Raw genomic sequence first — 20,987 nt, forward strand, 5'->3', positions numbered from 1 at the left:
AAAAAATAATTATAAAATCTTAAAATAATCATCCAACTTGTAAAGAAAAACGCATATAAAACAATCCTTCCTTAAAAATATTATAAAACCTCTTCAACTATCCTCACTTTTAGAAAAATAGTATAAAAAGTCTCCTTAAACTATCATCACTTTTATAAAAAATAATATAAAACATCTTAAAAAATCATAAGTTTCATAAAAATGATATGAAATGTCATCATAAAATATCATCACTTTAAAAAAAAATTATATAAAATGTCTCCTTAAAATATCAGCACTTTTAGAAAAATAATATAAAACGTCTCCTTAAACTATCATCACTTAAAAAAAAATAATATAAAATCTCCTTAAAAAATCATAACTTTTAGAAAAATAATATGAAATGTCAACTTGAAATATCGTCACTTTTATAGAAAAATATGAAATGTTTCCTAAAATAGATCAGATAATGAATTAGTTATTACCATACCACCGAGCTGATTTACAGCTCTGAACTTTATAACCACAGAGAGAGAGAGAGAGAGAGAGAGAGAGAGAGAGAGAGAGAGAGAGAGAGAGGATTTCCCGAGTTCCTTGCATATTGTAATATCTAATTTTATTTTTCTGCTCAAATTTAAAATTCTAAAACAAAAAAATTGTCAGCAAGCCAACGATTTATAACCAGAGAGAGAGAGAGAGTTTGGAGATAGGAGAGGACCGGGAGAGATGAGAGAGAGAGAGAGAGAACTTCCGGAAGCTTTTGCCATCGTTAGGAAGTAATTAAATAAAATATTAAAAACGTACTTAGGCTAAACCTTGAATATTTAACGACTGACAAAGGGCCGCTGGAGACCGTTTACTAAACCCATGACAGCAAAATGGATGGTATTATCATTTATGTATCGTCTCGTGCGAAATTTCAGAGAGGAATAGAACACAAATCTGCATAATATGAAGTAAGTATTATTATTATTATTATTATTATTATTATTATTATTATTATTATTATTATTAAAGTGGGTGCAAATAGAAAAGAAATGATCTAAAGTATAGAGTGGGAAACGAGAGGAAAAAATCTGTGTATGTTGATATATATATATATATATATATATATATATATATATATATATATATATATATATATATATATATATATATATATATTATATATATATATATATATATATATATATATAATCAATACACAATCACACGTGTACCAGAAAATAAATTTCTGATTGTACCCAAGTCTTTAATCTGAGACGCAACTGCCCCTCAAAGGGAGTAACCCCCTTGCCTACTAAATGAAAGGCCTGAGTTCGATCCCGATGTGGGTAAAAAAAAGAAAAGTAAAGTAATAAATCGACTCCAATATACTATATCTGTTTGAAGACCATAACTGGTTTGGGTTATCGGACAATATCGTGGGTTATCAAACAATGGCTTGGGTTATCGGACAATGGCTAGAGTTATCGGACAATAGCTTGGGTTATCGGACAATGGCTAGAATTATCGGACAATATCGTGGGTTATCGGACAATGGCTAGAGTTATCGGACAATATCGTGGGTTATCGGACAATGGCTAGAGTTATCGGACAATATCGTGGGTTATCGGACAATGGCTAGAGTTATCGGACAATATCGTGGGTTATCGGACAATGGCTAGAGTTATCGGACAATATCGTGGGTTATCGGACAATGCTAGAGTTACTCGGACAATGGCTAGAATTATCGGACAATATCGTGGGTTATCGGACAATGGCTTTAGTTATCGGACAATAGCTTGGGTTATCGGACAATGGCTAGAATTATCGGACAATATCGTGGGTTATCGGACAATGGCTAGAATTATCGGACAATATCGTGGGTAACGGACAATGGCTAGAGTTATCGGACAATATCGTGGGTTATCGGACAATGGCTAGAGTTATCGGACAATGGATAGAGTTGTCGGACAATGGCTTCTGTTATCGGAAAATGGCATGACTTAACGTTTAATGTCTTGAGTTATTGGACAATGATTTGAGTTATCGGATAATGGCTTGGGTTATCGGACAATGGCTTGAGTTATCGGTCAATGGGTTGAGTTATCGGCTTGGGTTATCGGACAAGCACGTCCAAGGTGACGGTATTCCCTTCGGGGGCCGGGGTGAGGGGAAGCGGTGGTGACGCTTTATTTCTCAAGCAGTCGAATAAACATTCATTTTGAGGAGGATAGTGAGTTATTTTGTTATCTAATTGACTTCACATGATTATATCACCAATGGAATTGGAATATATAAAATTCAGGCCAAAGGCTACGCGATGGGACCTACGAGGTCATTCAGCGCTGAAAGGGAAATCCAGAGTTATAAAGGCGTAACAGTTCCTCAAATAACTTGCACTGAGAAACAGTCAGAGGAATGGAAGGGGTCGCAGCTATGGGCCGTAGGGACGCCACAACGCTCTAAAAAGTGTAAGTAATGCCTATTGTGCACCGTTTGAGGTTCAAACACCCCCACCACCCCACGCACAACCCACCCCCCCCCAAAAAAAAAAAAAAAATAATAAACGGGGTTTTTATCATTGCTTACACCCAGAATTCAAGCAATTCCTTGAAATACGTGAGAAATGACCAGGTGAGATGAGATAACGAAAACGGGGCGGCCATGTTTGTATACATTCTATCTCAGGGCTTCAGTTCCCGAACACACCTCCTAACTTGAGCATCGCCGAGAGAGAGAGAGAGATCGACGATCATCCACAATGAAGATTCCTGTCCTATTGCTGGCGGTTTTGGGTGAGTGTTTTTCGCGCGTGAACGCGGCCACTCGATTACGCATTTATTTTGTGGGGGTCATAATCTTCATTTGCAAATAATCAATGAATTGGAAATTTAGACTTTCTTTTTTTATATCTATTGACCTACAAAGACCATCGAATGTAAACGATTTAAAGGCATATCTTTAATTTCTTGTGTTTATCAACTAAAATTGGATTTAATATACATTGATATACAGTTTCAAAAGCAAATGATTAATTTCTTGTGTTGAACAACTGGAAAGGATTTAATACAGTTATCGACAGTTTTGATTATTACTGTTATTCCGAAGAAGAGCCAATAATGTATTGCCATTTGCTACTAATCATAGTTATGATAGTGATAGTGACAGCAGTAGTAATAGTAGTACTATTACTAGTAGCAGTAGCAGTCTATTTCATTCACAAACTTTTTGAACTTTCTAAGATAAACTAGTAGGAACTCAAAGTTAACTGCTAAAAGGACATTCTCTGACCAAACTTTTCCAGAGAGAGAGAGAGAGAGAGAGAGAGAGAGAGAGAGAGAGAGAGAGAGAAATACCAGGACTAACCAACCGATCCATTCCCATAAACGTTTTACCCTCAGAAACAAACATGAAATTATGCAAACAAAATCATATAGATAATACATAATCATCTATGATATTTAACCCCTATGTATAACCTCGACTTGGCCTTGACCTATGACCTCCATCCGCACAGTTCATAAGTTATGACCACAAATGTCATCCAGCTCTATGGCTATTATCAAGGTGAAACTCCTACTTGACCTTTGACCTCGAAGTACCTAAATATGACCTTGACCTCAACAGTTCCATTCCTATATCTCCCAAACCGTCATCAGTAGTTCTCAGTCAATGTGGGACACGGGCAAAAACCAGGCAATAATTAAAGAAAATAAAAAACACTGTATGAGCCATACAATAATAGCCCATAATATATATAAGTAGATTATATATATATATATATATATATATATATATATATATATATATTATATATTATATATCTCGCTTCACTGTTTCAGTTTCTTCGGCTTCTAGTAGCCTTGAAGTCTCTACTGGTACTGCTTCTACTGCTACTCCTACTACTACTAGCTCTACTGCGACTACTACTGCGCCTACTGCTCCTACGACTGAAAGGCCGCCTACTCCTCCTCCTATTTCAACGTCTACCGAGTCTGGTAAATCATATGCGTCGGTGTCAATAGCTGTTCACTATATATAGATATATATAGATATATATATTATATATATATATATATATATATATATATATATATATATAAGTCTATCACATTACCGTGATTCATATACATATATCGAAGTACAAAATGTCCTTTAATATCTAATTCGCTCTACCTCGGAATTAATATATTTCATATATGTTTAACCGAGGGGGAATTTATTAAGCGATAATAGAATTGGCGATCACAGGCGCGAACCATCGACCTCACAATTCCAGGACTGGCAGTGAAGCCCCAGACCACCCCGCCACCGCAAGAGATATAAGTATATGCCGCCCTCCCACTCCAATATACCTGCCGCGCACAGGTATTTTTTTAGTTTTGGGAGACTGGCGTACAGCCCATCTCGTTCTCGGTTGAGATCGCCAATTCTATTATCGCTTAATAAATTCCCCCTCGGTTAAACATATATGAAAATATATAATTCCGAGGTAGAGCGAATTAGATATTAAAGGACATTTGTAGTTCGATATATATATATATATATATATATATATATATATATATATATATATATATATATATATATATATATATATATAAACGATTCACCATAAGGCTCAAATCCTGACTGGTTTTACCCTCAGGTGAGATGCCTTCGGGAGAGGGTTACACAGTGGTATATATAAATATCTACACTATACAAGAGTTCCTCGTTGGACGAGTGGGTTACGTGCTTGCCTACCGATTCGGTAGTCGCGAGTTCGATTCCCTGCTCTGCCAACGTGGAATCAGAGGAATGTCTGTAATTTTGGTGATAAGCAATTCATTTCTCGACATAATGATGTGGTTCGGATCCCATAATAATGAGCTGTACGTCCCGTTGCTAGGTAACCAGTTTGTTACGAGCCACGTCAAAATATCTCATCCTTGTCGCCAACCGCCCTAGGAACGACGCCTCTGTTCCCGCTACAGTGAAACATGTCATATAAACATGTCTGCAACTTGTGTCATACTTGTTTGCATACAGGTTGGAAACAAGTCACTAACAGGATTCCAGGATTGTAATTTCTGATACAGAATAATCATTCACAAAAGTACGTATTAAGGATTTGTTAGAATTCTAATCTGATACCTTGAGAGATTACATAGCTCGATATACATTCTCCGAGAACATCTTAATGGCCTTGCAATGTACTACGGTTGAAGTATGGTGACATAATACATATTTGCATTTGTCTAGTGAACAAAAGTTTAACTAGTTTCCCTGGTCACATAGCCCATAGGAGAGATAACTGTTTTAAAAAAAAAGGTTAAGTATATCTTAGTTTAACCAGACCACTGAGCTGATTGACAGCTCTCCTAGGGCAGGCCCTAAAGATTAGTTATATTGACGTGGCTAGGAACCAATTATTTACTTAGCAACGGGACCTACAGGTTACTGTGGGATCCGAACCACGTGACATCGAGAAGTTAATTTCTAATCACCAGAAATATATTCCTCTGATTCTGCACAGGCACCAGCGGGGAGCGAACTCGGGCCTCCAGACTGATATGCGAGTATGCAACCCACTCGTCCAATGAGGATGAGAAAACTGATAATTTTGTTTAAATTCACTGCATATGGAAGAGCATACTTGTTTTCTAACAAGGGGTACAATTTGGCTAGTAATAATAATAATAATAATAATAATAATAATAATAATAATAATAATAATATGGAGGGAATCCCTCTTTTAGAGCTATTTAAAAAAACAATTACTGCTTCAACGGCATTTAGCCTGTAGAGCTTTCTCTATTATTCTTATTATTATTATAATTCATCTCGCCTGCAGCTAGATGCTTTAATAAACTTCCAAAAGGCCTGGAAATAATAATAATAATAATAATAATAATAATAATAATAATAATAATTATTAATAATAATAATAATAATAATAATTGGAGAAAACCTCTCTATCACGAGAGAGTATACAATGTTCTAAGGGGTCCACAGTAATAAGAATGTTAAGAGTTCGTGTATAGTTTATAAACACCTCATAAAGGATTTCGAACCCTTCCCTGTGTTCATCTTCAGTCCAACAAGACGAACCTCAGGGATGGGTTCAAAAAACTTTTATGAAGTGTTTTATATAATTACGCGAACTGTTAATATTCTTATTAATAATAATAATAATAATAATAATAATAATAATAATAATATAATAATAATAATAATAATAATAATAATAATAATACTTTATTAAAAGTATGGCTACTACAGCAGCGTTACACTTGTAGAGATTCTTCTCTATTTTTCGAATAGCGGCTTTGTCCGTGCTACTTAAACAGGCTAGTAGTAGAGCGCCTATAGAGGTCATGATCAAATACAGGGTCAATATCGGTGTACATATATAGATAAAGGTATAAGCCCCGAACAAAAATAAGCAACGGAGTTTCTGCAAGATCTTTCGACTCGACGTCCTTTATTCGGCCAGACAAACTTTCTCTGCTGAGTAAAGGACGTCGAGTCGAAAGATCTTGCAGAAACTCCGTTGCTTATTTTTCGTTCGTGGCTTATATCTTTATTTATGGATTTATCACGTTCCAAACTTTCGTGATTCAGTTATACATACACACACACACACACACAGATATATATATATATATATATATATATATATATATATATATATATATATATATATATATATATATATATATATATATATATATATATATATACACACACACAAACACACACACACACAAACACATATATATAATATATATATATATATATATATACATATATAATATTATTATAATATAATATATATAAATAATATATATATTAATATATATATATAGAATATATATATATATATATATATACACACTGATGTTGACTGTATTTGATCATGACCAATATAGGTGCTCTACTACTAGCCTGTTTAAGTTGCACGGAAAAAGTCGCTATTCGAAAAATAGAGAAGAATCTCTACAAGTGTAACGCTGCTGAAGTAGCCATTGGGTCTGCTTCCTAAGTATAATAATAATAATGATAATAATAATTATGTTTATAACAGCATGTCAACAGCCGTTCGAAAAGATTGGAGGACAATGTCTGCTGGTGGAGAACTTCAGCGTAGGGACATACAAAGGCATGACACAATTCTGCGATATGTTCGGAGCTCGAATTGCCAAAATACCTGACGCTGACTCTCTGTACCACATCGCTGACTACCTCTACAGCAACCGTGAGTATTTCGCAGCTCGTTGTGTTTTCAACGAAGTCCACAATCTTGACATGTGTCACCAAACGCATTTACTAAAACTGAAGAGGGACACCGAGCAGTATCCGAAAGTCTCTCCTTGTCATTTTTAACCTTATACATAAATATACTTTTAACGCTATTGTGGCTTTTAATTTTCAATATTATAGCCTCATTAAAGGGGTTCGTTGCTGTCAAAATTATTCGCCAGTCCTATTTATTTCATAAACAACCCCGTTAAACTGGATAGCAATTACTGAATGGCAACATTATTAAAAAAAAAATACTCTCGAAATAGAGAAAGAAATAACCGGTTATGTATGGGTACACACATCTATTTCAATCTGAAATGGTGAATCGAGCAGATTCCCGAAAGCTCTCTGCAAAGATTTATATTTTAGAATATAAATTTAGATTTTTAGATCGTTGCCTTAGCCGAAGAACAAACCAAAAATCCTTTCCAGCTTTTTCCAGAGGAGAGCGAATATATTATAGTAACTTTGATACAAGAATGATCGTGTGATAAAGTTCCATTACCAGAATATTGCGTGAGGAAATTCAGCCTTTGGGAATAAGACCTAAAGAGCAATTCATTTCAATTTTCTCTATTTTCACTACAGAACTGACCACCGTTAGCTTTTGGATTGGAGCCACTGACGAGGCAGCGGAGGGTTCCTGGACGTGGGAGGACGGATCCAGGGTGTTGATGGGAACGCCGTTCTGGGCAAACTATGGATGCTTAAACAAACAGTCTCCTGACGGGGTCGAGGAGGAAAACTGCGCAGTCTTAGACAAAGACCTTCATTTCTACTTCAACGATGTTCCCTGCGACAGTGACTTCGGGGTCATCTGCGAGGTCGAGTGGTAGGCTGGATTTTTGATGTGATGGATTTTTGATGTGATGGATTTTTGATGTGATGGACTAGTATATTCTTGAAGCATGTTTTGTTCCTCAGGAATGTTCTATGTGATGTACTATTCTTGAGGAGTTATTTGTGCTGATCAATTATTCTTGGGGAATTTTAAACCGGATTTACTACCGAGGAATTTTCGAAGTGATTGACTATTCTAGACGATTCTTGAGGAATTTTAAATTAGATGAAGTATTTTTGATAACCTTTCCTTGAGGAATTTTTTCGAGTTTATGGCTTATTCTTGAGGGATTTTAAATTTGATGGAGCATTTTCCATAACCTATTTTTGAGGAATTTTTGATTTGAGGAACTATTCTTGAACAATGTTTGATGTGACGGCGAATTCTTTTGAGAAATTCTTGATGCAATGAATAATTCTTGAAGAATTTTTTGATATGATGAACTATTCTTGGAGGATTTTCGACTTATGGAAAGGATTGTCATCTTGAATTCTTAGTTGACAAAAAAAAAAAACCTTCCAGCTTAATTTGACATTTTTCTCGAATTCTAATCAAGCTACAAAAAATCTCTAAATAATTCTCAAGAAGCTAAATTGAAATATTTTATATAATGCTAAAAAATGCTTTTTAACTACATCAGGGGCTGTAGTACAACACAATGTAATTTTTTTTGTAAGTGTAATAAATTTCGCGTGTTATTGTCAGGCGTTTTTATTAGTTTAATAGCTGCCTTTGTATTGCATACTGGGTCACTTATAATGCATAATAAGTTTTCGTCTTGTGAAAGGATAAGAAAACGGTCACTGATTCATTCATACGTTAAGTACTGAATCGTGGATGAATTAGCAGTACACTGAACTTCCAAATAATTATATGTATGTATGCATGTATGTCATATATATATATATATATATATATTATATATATATATATATACATATAATATATCGAGCTACAAATGTCCTTTAATATCCAATTCCGAGATGGAGCGAATTGCATATTAAAGGATATTTGTAGCTCGATGTATGTATATGAATCACGGTGATGTGATAAAAATTCACATACTTATATATATGTGTTATATATATACATACATACATATTATACATACACACATATATATGTATAATAATATAGACTATATATATATATATATATATTATATATATATATAATATATATATATATGAATGCATACATACACAACAAGATATAATAAAGGATAACAGTATAACGAAAGGAAGGAGGCAAAGAGGAAATAAACATTCATTAAAAAATAAAAATCCAGAAAGAATGGAACACATTCCTACCTAACTGACTAAGGATGCAATAACTAAATACACGAGTTATTTCACACCAGTAAAATTGGTGCAAATCATATTTGCAAGTCGATTCGTTTACAGTTCTCGAGTAGTAGAGTTGATTTTATTTGGAATGCCAAAGGCCAAGCTCTGGGACCTCTGAGGTCATTCAGCGCTGAAAGGCAAGGTGTATGCAACAATTGTTGGGAGGATGGAAAGTAAGAAGGGAGAAAGCGAAGATGAATGGAGGCATAGTAAAAGGAATGAAAGGGGTTGCAGCTATTTAATGAAACGGAGACTCGGAGAGAGAGAAGAAGAAGAAGAAGAAGAAGAAGAAGAAGAAGAAGAAGAAGAAGAAGAAGAAGAAGAAGAGAGAAAGAAAGAAAGAAAGAGAGAGAAGAGAGAGAGAGAGAGAGAGAGAGAGAGAGAGAGAGAGAGAGAAAAGAAGAGAGAGAGAGAGAAAGAAGAAGAGAGAGAGAGAGAAGAAGAGAGAAAGAAGAAGAACAAGGACAAGAATAAGAAGAGAGAGAGAGAGAGAGAGAGAGAGAGAGAGAGAGAGAGAGAGAGAGAGAAGAAGAGAGAGAGAGAGAGAGAGAGAGAGAGAGAGAGAGAGAGAAGAGAGAGAGAGAGAGAGAAGAGAGAGAGAGAGAGAGAGAGAGAGAGAGAGAGAGAAGAAGAAGAAGAAGAAGAAGAAGAAGAAGAAGAAGAAGAGAGAGAGTGCTGTATACCCAGCAGATGTTCATCATGATTTTTTGTCAAGATCTGTTCCGATAACAAGAGGACGAAGTGTTTACCTCAGAACCGCCGACGTATCTTGCACATACTTCAGATGAAGGTGCCTCACGCCCACGTAGGGAATTAGTGACATTAGTGTGCGCGCCCCCTTTGCAACGTCCCCTCGGCATCCCCCATAGCTGCAACCCCCTCCGCTTCTTTTACTGTACCTCTGTTCGTATTCTCTTTCTTCCATCTTACTCTCCTCAACACCTGTTTCATAGTGCAACTGCTTTCAAGTTTTCCTCCAGTTACACCTGTGTAATCATTCAGTCTCAATTTCCCTTTCAGCACTGATGGACCTCACAGGTCCCAGCGCTTGGCCTTTGACTTAAATTCTATACTCCAATTTCAAGATGCTCGCAATCATCATCATCACGACAATAAGACGACAGTTGACCTATTTCAATCGATTAATAAAAATGTCATGAGAAGTAATTCTAGTGTCTCTGTTGGGGAATCATTGTATCCTCTACTTTTGACAGATAAGAAATCTTGAGATGACAATAAAAACCTCTGGGGGTTTGATAAAACCCCAAAGCACTTATAAAGGTTGGATTTGGTGTGAACGTGTCAGATTCTCACCATGGACAGGACGCAGTTTCTCTTCATCCTGCTGGGTAAGATATCATCAAATATTGGAATTCATTCGTGCGCATGATTTTTGAACTATTTTCATTATAGCTTTTGAGCTAATAGGGTAAGGGACATTCTCGAAAACAGTACATATTTAATTATCATCATCATTTATTTGTGGGGTTGGGGGGCGGTGTCACTTCCTTACTATGTGTGCTATTTCTGGGATCACACTCTTTTGCATGAGTCCTGGAGCTACTTCAGCCTCTAGTTTTTCCAGATTCCTTTTCAGGGTTCTTATAATAGTTTCTATTATTATTATTATTATTATTATTATTATTATTATTATTATTATTATTATTATTCAGAAGATGAAAACTATTCAGATGGAATAAACCCACAGGCTTCCAAAGAACATGGTGTTCTTTGGAAGAAGTAACGGTAGTTACCAGCTAAAACAGAATGAGGATATCAGTTATCAGAAAACGAAAAATTTAACTAACAAATTTAAAAAATAAATGGATAAAAATGTAGTTAAACTATAAAATAGAAGGAGAATTGCTTGAGGTAGTACTGGAATGCATCTTTGCTTGAACCTTCGACGAAACTCTGTAGGTGTCATTCCAATGTCTGACACCAGAATGCTATAACCAAGTATCTTTTTCAAATTGTTTCAGGAATGGGTCTTCCCACACTGGTCTTGGGAGAACAAGGTAATTCAGCTTTCGTTATCATTTGTTGTTGATTACCACTTGAAAACATTACAAAGGTTTTAAGGTTTGAAAAATCCGTAGAGTTCTTAACTTATCCTACAGAGTTATTCACCTCATACAAATCTTGAGATACTGGGAAAGGTCACTGTAGGGTCATTAGTCGTCACTGCTGACCTACTGATCATGTAAGCTTGTAATGTCATGTGAGCTTGTACTGGCTTGATGCAAGTTTCGGTAATTGACTATTCATTGTCATTAATCGTAAGGTAATCTTCTATCTAAACCTAAAGGTGAGTTTACAAGAGGCTTCACCCCACGTTGAATACGTAAGACTCATCACCAACTCCTCCCAAATTCTTGTTAGCCCCACCTACTGGACTGCTCATTAGGGTATGTTAGAGGGGTGGCGTGACTCTTGATGAGCAGTCCAGCAGGTGGGGCTAACAAGAGTTTGGGAGGAATTGGTGATGAGTTTTATGTGTGAATTCTTGTTAGCCCCGCCTACTGGACTTCTCATTCGGGTGTGTTAGAGGTGTGATGTGAGTCCTGATGAGCAGTCCAGTGGGCGGGGCCAACAAGAATCTGGGAGGAGTTGGTGATGAGTCTTACGTGCGAATTCTTGTTAGCCCCACCTACTGGACTGCTCATTAGGGTGTGTTAGTGGTGAGGCGTGACTCTTCATGAACAGACCAGTAGGTGGGGCTAACAAGAATTTGGGAGGAGTTGGTGAAGAGTCTTACGTGTGCAGCATGGACTGAAGCCTAGAGGTTTTGGAATATACAATTTAGACCAAAGGACAAGTGCTCAGATCTGGCACAGTTAGAGGAATGAAATAGTATGTAGCTAGGGGGCGAGGGGACGTTGCAAAGAACCTTAAATAATGCCTATAGTACACTACGTGAGGTGCACTGACGGTACTACAACCTACAGGGAACCAAAGAGGCTTTAAACATACTCAACCCTGTTGGGCTCAGAAGTGGCTCAAGTGCAAATTTATAATGTTTAGTTTCTTGTAAATGCAAGGATACCCAGAGACACGTCCAGATGGTCAGTAGATAAGTTGACAACATTGCTGAACCTATTGCCGCCAACACATTGAAAATATACTAGCAACAATGTTTGCAACCTCTTCGTATTAAACTATTTCAAATTTCATTGTTGCCTTGTTGTCGAATGTTGGAAATATATCAACAATTATATTTACATTGCTCCTCGTATTAAAGCAATGGAAATGTTGTTGTTTATTTATTTCAAACTTATCGACAACAGTGACTACAACAAGGTTTTCTGCTGTTGATATATTTCCAATTTTTCAACAACAGAAATTACAACAGCGTTTTCAATGTTGTCTTATCAACAACAGCAAATACAACAAAGTTTTCACTGTTGTCAACATATTTCAAACTTTTCAAAAACAGCAGATACAACAAAGTTTTCACTGTTGTCAACATATTTCAAACTTATCAAAAACAGCAGATACAACAAAGTTTTCACTGTTGTCGATATATTTCAAACTTATCGACAACAGCGAACACTACAAGTCTGTCACTTACCTGAAGACCGTCTCGACATGCCTTAGGAGTGACCCTTGATATCTAACAATGTAAGGCACTATCCCTTTAAGCTCCTATCTGCATACTGCTAAATAACATGTTTCAATCTTCAGCAGGAGGCTGTCCTGCACCTTTTGACAACATTGGGGGACACTGCATCTTTGTCGACAGCATTATTGCCGGAACCTGGTATGAAATGAGAGCACACTGCTTGAACATGGGCTCGACCATGGTGAACCTCGGTGATGCTAATTTGTTCCACGATGTTGTGGCTTATATAAATGCGAATGGTAAGCATCAAAATAAACAGGTGGATCAATGGAGTCCTCAGTTTCTAGGAAGACTTTCTAACTTCCATATTCCTCTTTAGTTAATTAACATATCTGATACATATGTGGTTTCAAGAGGGAAAATAAGCACAGAATATATCCTTTAAGGTGTGGATGGGATATGTCCTTCACAAAACCCTAGGAGTATAGGATGTAATAGTGCCTGATGGGCTTCTGTGGGGGTGCCAGAAGGGTTAGGAAGACCCAGACCTACCTGGCAGGTGAGTGGAAACTTGTGAAAGACAAAGCACAGAAAAATGCCAGTAGGGGAATTTTAGAGGACAGTTGATGAAGTTGATAACAATGAAGTTAACTTGAGATCAACCACTTTAAGCAAGGAATTTAAAAAAAGGAAGTGCTCTTGGATCCAAATGATGTTTGTACTCTCGGATTTAATGACTGAAATATATCAGATATAAACATTAGAATAAATGTATATAAAAATCCTTTGACAACTAGTTTCCACATTTCACCAAATTTTCTGCTTCCCACTACACATTTCTCTTGACAAATTCCAGACCTGACTAATGCCAACTATTGGATAGGTGCCCAAGACGAGGGGCACGAGGCACAATGGCGTTGGGAGGACGGCAGCAACGTGAAGATGGGCACCCCCTACTGGGGGTATGTGAGAAACAACTACCAGATGCCCGAGGGGTCGACAGGTCAAAACTGTGCCCTCTTAGATGCGTCGAATTACTTCTACTTTAACGACGTGTCTTGCGACGCTGTCCGCAATGTCATTTGTCAGTTCGACTGATTTGTCATGTAAAGTTTTTCTTACTCTGTAAGTTGTCGAGATTCTCCAGATCCGTCGACACCGACAGAATAAATGGCGCCAAAGAGTGAGCACGAATTATTGGGAGAAAAAGTCGAAGTACCCAAATATCCTTATAACCATCGTCATGACAGTGTATTCCATCACACTTGTGTGACTCACTTCAACAGATGCAACTGAATCAGTTGTTCTTAAAGTATTTTCTATGTAGAGGCCGATGGGAAGGGCATTACAATGCCCTCATTTAGCCCTGGGTAGGATGCCCGATCTGTCCTTGATTAAGTTTGCGCCACTCTTCTTTCGTGGGGCTGACTGACCGACCTTGAGTACCACTAAGGTATTCATGGAGGTGACTGTTTGACTGATTGAGTAATGTAACCTGGCGTTGCAAGTACTGTGGTCAATGACGCGAGGCATTTAAGCAGGCATCTGAGAGAGAATAGCATCATGGGAAAATGCCCAAACAACAAGTTGATAAAGGTTGAAAATTCCCAACATCATAAAAAAAAACATCACAAGATAACTTCCACCACACAGTGATAATAAGAGGAAAAAATAAACAATGAAATGATAAGTATGAAATGTTCTAAGTCTGCTGATAACTCGATAAAAAACAAAAAAAAAAAGATTAAAAATATATAGAAAAGTAATACATTACTGTGAATGTAAATGCTTAATAAGGTGAACGTGTATATATATATATATATATATATATATATAAGATATATATATATATTATATATATTATTGTATATAATATATTACATATATATATATACATATATATATATATATATATATATTATTAATATATATATTATATATATAATAAAAAGAGTATGGCCAGCAGAAACTTCAGCATTTTTTCGTTAAAACTTTGATTTTTTTCATCCAACGCCTACGTTTCGGGATACAAATCCCATCTTCAGGGCTAAAAACAAGGAAAAAATTAAAATTCTATACATTAAATCAGAACTAAAATGGGGCACAGTAAAAAATAAATAGTGGCTATTTAAAAATATATATATAGATTAATTAACGATATATCAGTGAAATTCGAATTTTATATAAAAGTAAGACGGTAACTAATTGAATAAGAGATCGACAGTAAAAAGCAAAGCTACTAAGTACAATGACACTTCAAAATAAATAAACAAACAAAACACTTAAAAACACAAACCACGTGTGAACAACTAAGAAAATTACGTTATTATTAAAAACAGGAGACAAAAACATTGAATCGTAACAGGCAAAAAATTTCTGTATATTACAAAAGGAGAAAAATTAAAGAAAAAAAAATATATATATATATATAAAGGCGGACAACAAAGCAAAAAATAGCGAAACGAGAACTCACCGGTACAGAAGTATAGATAAGACTGAATTATTATTTATTTTTGACTAAAGGGGAGAGACAAATACAAAGGCGAGAAGGTAGAAAGGGCGAATAGTCTATTAAGTAATGTTCAGTTGTACAGCAGTTGAATGGTTGTTGAGGGTTGGTGACAATTGTTTAATGAAGAGGGACTCGAGAATGGGTAATGACCGGTTATCTATTGCTTGGGATAAGATTTTAAAATCATTGTACTGAATGTGATGTTTACATTTTATTGCATGGTTGCGTATTGCAGAAAATTCTTTCTTAGATAAAGTTATTCCTGTTCGGTGACTGACACCCCGATGGCAATCGATGCGAACCTTCAACAGCCGACTCGAATTACCGACATAGGTTCCCAAATTACATTTGGGACAAGTAAACAGATATACCGTTGAAGATCGCATCAACTGTGGTAGGGTGTCCTTGAACTTGAAAAGACTTCTGATTTTTAAGGGGTTCTTGAAGATAAAATTAAATTTAACATATGGGTACATATTGCCATGCCATCAGTTTACAAACAAACTGATGGCATGGCAATGGGCTCCTTGTGATTTCTACATGTATCATCCAATTTTTCTATTATTAAATCAAACTCTTTAGTATTAGGAGGTCTATATATTACTATGTTCATTAATTTTTCAGATTCAAATTCTACCGCTATTAGTTCACATTCTGAGTCACTATATTTCTCATATATTTTTCCTTGTTTTTAGTCTTTCCCATATATCGCGGTTCCCCCTTGATTCCTTTCCCCCTTGATTCCTATTTTTTCTATCTGATCTATAAGTTTGGAACCCTTTTATTTGATCATCATTAGAGAGAGAGAGAGAGAGAGAGAGAGAGAGAGAGAGAGAGAGAGAGGAATATGAAGAAGAAGAAGAAGAAGAAGAAGAAGAAGAAGAAGAAGAAGAAGAAGAAGAGAGAGAGTGCTGTATACCCAGCAGATGTTCATCATGATTTTTTTGTCAAGATCTGTTTCGATAACAAGAGGACGAAGTGTTTACCTCAGAACCGCCGACGTATCTTGCACATACTTCAGATGAAGGTGCCTCACGCCCACGTAGGGAATTAGTGACATTAGTGTGCGCGCCCCCTTTGCAACGTCCCCTCGGCATCCCCCATAGCTGCAACCCCCTCCGCTTCTTTTACTGTACCTCTGTTCGTATTCTCTTTCTTCCATCTTACTCTCCTCAACACCTGTTTCATAGTGCAACTGCTTTCAAGTTTTCCTCCAGTTACACCTGTGTAATCATTCACTCTCAATTTCCCTTTCAGCACTGATGGACCTCACAGGTCCCAGCGCTTGGCCTTTGACTTAAATTCTATACTCCAATTTCAAGATGCTCGCAATCATCATCATCACGACAATACGACGACAGTTGACCTATTACAATCGGTTAATAAAAATGTCAAGAGGTATCGTCGGAGCTGTTTATTTACCTTGGCCCATGAGAAGTAATTCTAGTGTCTCTGTTGGGGAATCATTGTATCCTCTACTTTTGACAGATAAGAAATCTTGAGATGACAATAAAAACCTCTGGGGGTTTGATAAAACCCCAAAGCACTTATAAAGGTTGGATTTGGTGTGAACGTGTCAGATTCTCACCATGGACAGGACGCAGTTTCTCTTCATCCTGCTGGGTAAGATATCATCAAATATTGGAATTCATTCGTGCGCATGATTTTTGAACTATTTTCATTATAGCAATTTTGATAGAATACAGAGCTAATAGGGTAAGGGACATTCTCGAAAACAGTGCATATTTAATTATCACGATCATTTATTTGTGGGGGGGGGGGGGGTGGGGGGGGGGGGGGTGGTGCGGTGTCACTTCCTTACTATGTGCGCTGTTTCTAGGATCACACTCTTTTGCATGAGTCCTGGAGCTACTTCAGCCTCTAGTTTTTCCAGATTCCTTTTCAGGGTTCTTATAATCGTTTTCTATTATTATTATTATCTTATTATTCTTGATTAGTTAGGTATTATTATTCTTCTTATTATTATTATTATTAACAGAAGATGAAAACTATTCAGATGGAAGAAACTCACAGGCTTCCAAAGAACATGGTGTTCTTTGGAAGAGGTAACGGTAGTTACCAGCTAAAACAGAATGAGGATATCAGTTATTAGAAAACGAAAAATTTAACTAACAAATTTAAAAAATAAATGGATAAAAATGTAGTCAAACTATAAAATAAAAGGAGAATTGCTTGAGGTAGTACTGGAATGCATCTTTGCTTGAACCTTCGACGAAACTGTAGGTGTCTTTCCAATGTCTGACACCAGAATGCTATAACCAAGTATCTTTTTCAAATTGTTTCAGGAATGGGTCTTCCCACACTGGTCTTGGGAGAACAAGGTAATTCAGCTTTCGTTATCATTTGTTGTTGATTACCACTTGAAAACATTGCAAAGGTTTCAAGGTTTGAAAAATCCGTAGAGTTCTTAACTTATCCTACAGAGTTATTCACCTCATACAAATCTTGAGATACTGGGAAAGGTCACTGTAGGGTCATTAGTCGTCACTGCTGACCTACTGATCATGTAAGCTTGTAATGTCATGTGAGCTTGTACTGGCTTGATGCAAGTTTCGGTAATTGACTATTCATTGTCATTAATCGTAAGGTAATCTTCTATCTAAACCTAAAGGTGAGTTTACACTAGGCTTCACCCCACGGTGAATACGTAAGACTCATCACCAACTCCTCCCAAATTCTTGTTAGCCCCGCCTACTGGACTGCTCATTAGGGTATGTTAGAGGGGTGGCTTGACTCTTGATGAGCAGTCCAGCAGGTGGGGCTAACAAGAGTTTGGGAGGAGTTGGTGATGAGTCTTACGTGTGAATTCTTGTTAGCCCCGCCTACTGGACTTCTCATTAGGGTGTGTTAGAGGTGTGGTGTGACTCCTGATGAGCAGTCCAGTGGGCGGGGCCAACAAGAATTTGGGAGGAGTTGGTGATGAGTCTTACGTGCGAATTCTTGTTAGCCCCACCTACTGGTCTGCTCATTAGGGTGTGTTAGTGGTGAGGCGTGACTCTTCATGAACAGACCAGTAGGCGGGGCTAACAAGAATTTGGGAGGAGTTGGTGATGAGTCTTACGTTTGCACCGTGGGCTGAAGCCTAGAGGTTTTGGAATATACAATTTAGACCAAAGGACAAGTGCTCAGATCTGGCACAGTTAGAGGAATGATAGAGTATGTAGCTAGGGGGCGAGGGGATGTTGCAAAGAACCTTAATTAATGCCTATAGTACACTACGTGAGGTGCACTGACGGTACTACAACCTACAGGGAACTGAAGAGGCTTTAAACATACTCAAACCTGTTGAGCTCAGAAGTGGCTCAAGTGCAAATTAATAACGTTTAGTTTCTTGTAAATGCAAGGATACCCAGAGACACGTCCAGATGGTCAGTAGATAAGTTGACAACATTGCTGTACCTATTGCCACCAACACATTAAAACATACTAATAACAATGTTTGCAACCTCTTCATATTAAACTATTTCAAATTTCCTTGTTGCCTTGTTGTCGAATGTTGGAAATATATCAACAATTATATTTACATTGCTCCTCGTATTAAAGCAATGGAAATGTTGTTGTTTATGTATTTCAAACTTATCGACAACAGCGACTACAACAAGGTTTTCTGCTGTTGATTTATTTCCAACTTTTCAACAACAGAAATTACGGCAGCGTTTTCAATGTTGTCGTTATATTTCAAACCTATCAACAACAGCAAATACAACAAAATTTTCACTGTCGTCAACATATTTCAAACTTATCAAAAACAGCAGATACAACAAAGTTTTCACTGTTGTCGATATATTTCAAACTTATCGACAACAGCGAAAACCACAAGTCTGTCACTTACCTGAAGACCATCTCGACATGCCTTAGGAGTGACCCTTGATATTTAACAATGTAAGGCACTAACCCTTTAAGCTCCTAGGCGAGCCTGGAACTGACATGAAATATAAATCTGCATACTGCTAAATAACATGTTTCAATCTTCAGCAGGAGGCTGTCCTGCACCTTTTGACAACATTGGGGGACACTGCATCTTTGTCGACAGCATTATTGCCGGAACCTGGTATGAAATGAGAGCACACTGCTTGAACATGAGCTCGACCATGGTGAACCTCGGTGATGCTAATTTGTTCCACGATGTTGTGGCTTATATAAATGCGAACGGTAAGCATCAAAATAAACAGGTGGATCAATGGAGTCCTCAGTTTCTAGGAAGACTTTCTAACTTCCATATTCCTCTTTAGTTAATTAACATATCTGATACATATGTGGTTTCAAGAGGGAAAATAAGCACAGAATATATCCTTTAAGGTGTGGATGGGATATGTCCTTCACAAAACCCTAGGAGTATAGGATGTAATAGTGCCTGATGGGCTTCTGTGGGGGTGCCAGAAGGGTTAGGAAGACCCGGACCTACCTGGCAGGTGAGTGGAAACTTGTGAAAGACAAAGCACAGAAAAATGCCAGTAGGGGAATTTTAGAGGACAGTTGATGAAGTTGATAACAATGAAGTTAACTTGAGATCAACCACTTTAAGCAAGGAATTTAAAAAAAGGAAGTGCTCTTGGATCCATATGATGTTTGTACTCTCGGATTTAATGACTGAAATATATCAGATATAAACATTAGAATAAATGTATATAAAAATCCTTTGACAACTAGTTTCCACATTTCACCAAATTTTCTTCTTCCCACTACACATTTCTCTTGACAAATTCCAGGCCTGACTAATGCCAACTATTGGATAGGTGCTCGAGACGAGGGGCACGAGGCACAATGGCTTTGGGAGGACGGCAGCAACGTGAAGATGGGCACCCCCTACTGGGGGTATGTGAAAAACAACTACCAGATGCCCGAGGGGTCGACAGGTCAAAACTGTGCCCTCTTAGATGCGTCGAATTACTTCTACTTTAACGACGTGTCTTGCGACGCTGTCCGCAATGTCATTTGTCAGTTCGACTGATTTGTCAGGTAAAGTTGTTCTTGCTCTGTCAGTTGTCGAGATTCTCCAGATCCGTCGACACCGACAGAATAAATGGCGCCAAAGAGTGAGCACGAATTATTGGGAGACAAAGTCGAAGTACCCAAATATCCTTATAACCATCGTCATGATAGTGTATTCCATCACACTTGCGTGACTCACTTCAAGAGATGCAACTGAATCAGTTCTTCTTATACTATTTTCTATGTAGAGGCCGATGGGAAGGGCATTACAATGCCCTCATTTAGCCCTGGGTATGATGCCCGATCTGTCCTTGATTAAGTTTGCGCCACTCTTCTTTCGAGGGGCTGACTGACCGACCTTGAGGACCACTAAGGTATTGGAGGTGACTGTTTGACTGATTGAGTAATGTAACCTGGCGTTGCAAGTACTGTGGTCAATGACGCGAGGCATTTAAGCAGGCATCTTTCGTCATACCTATGGCTGCCCTCATACAGAGAGAGAGAGAGAGAGAGAGAGAGAGA

At 37.3% G+C, this 20,987-nt stretch overlaps 3 protein-coding genes across 6 annotated transcripts; all 3 read left to right on the plus strand.

Moving 5' to 3' along the window:
• The first annotated feature begins 2,620 nt into the window (after nt 1-2,620).
• Nucleotides 2,621-8,792, plus strand: LOC135217726 (type-2 ice-structuring protein-like). The gene is made up of 4 exons (XM_064253721.1): nt 2,621-2,759; nt 3,807-3,962; nt 7,034-7,204; nt 7,840-8,792. Exons 1-4 carry the CDS (start codon nt 2,726-2,728, stop codon nt 8,085-8,087), a joined length of 609 nt encoding a protein of 202 aa, XP_064109791.1. The 5' UTR covers nt 2,621-2,725; the 3' UTR covers nt 8,088-8,792.
• Nucleotides 8,793-10,648: 1,856 nt separating this feature from the next.
• On the plus strand, nt 10,649-14,184 carry LOC135217050 (galactose-specific lectin nattectin-like). 2 transcript variants are annotated; one of them, XM_064252672.1, is made up of 4 exons: nt 10,649-10,787; nt 11,421-11,456; nt 13,126-13,299; nt 13,857-14,184. In XM_064252672.1, exons 1-4 carry the CDS (start codon nt 10,754-10,756, stop codon nt 14,096-14,098), a joined length of 486 nt encoding a protein of 161 aa, XP_064108742.1. In that variant the 5' UTR covers nt 10,649-10,753; the 3' UTR covers nt 14,099-14,184. The 2 variants fall into 2 exon arrangements, with proteins under 2 accessions (XP_064108742.1, XP_064108741.1); XM_064252671.1 differs by having other exon boundaries at nt 10,664-10,787; nt 13,123-13,299.
• A 2,190-nt stretch (nt 14,185-16,374) lies between these two features.
• Nucleotides 16,375-20,570, plus strand: LOC135217001 (galactose-specific lectin nattectin-like). 3 transcript variants are annotated; one of them, XM_064252568.1, is made up of 4 exons: nt 16,375-17,135; nt 17,819-17,854; nt 19,509-19,685; nt 20,270-20,570. In XM_064252568.1, exons 1-4 carry the CDS (start codon nt 17,102-17,104, stop codon nt 20,482-20,484), a joined length of 462 nt encoding a protein of 153 aa, XP_064108638.1. In that variant the 5' UTR covers nt 16,375-17,101; the 3' UTR covers nt 20,485-20,570. The 3 variants fall into 3 exon arrangements, with proteins under 3 accessions (XP_064108638.1, XP_064108636.1, XP_064108635.1); XM_064252566.1 differs by having other exon boundaries at nt 16,387-17,135; nt 19,512-19,685; nt 20,243-20,570; XM_064252565.1 differs by having other exon boundaries at nt 16,395-17,135; nt 20,243-20,570.
• Nucleotides 20,571-20,987: the final 417 nt, after the last annotated feature.

Source organism: Macrobrachium nipponense, chromosome 7 (genome assembly GCF_015104395.2).
Source record: "Macrobrachium nipponense isolate FS-2020 chromosome 7, ASM1510439v2, whole genome shotgun sequence".
NCBI lineage: Eukaryota > Metazoa > Arthropoda > Malacostraca > Decapoda > Palaemonidae > Macrobrachium > Macrobrachium nipponense.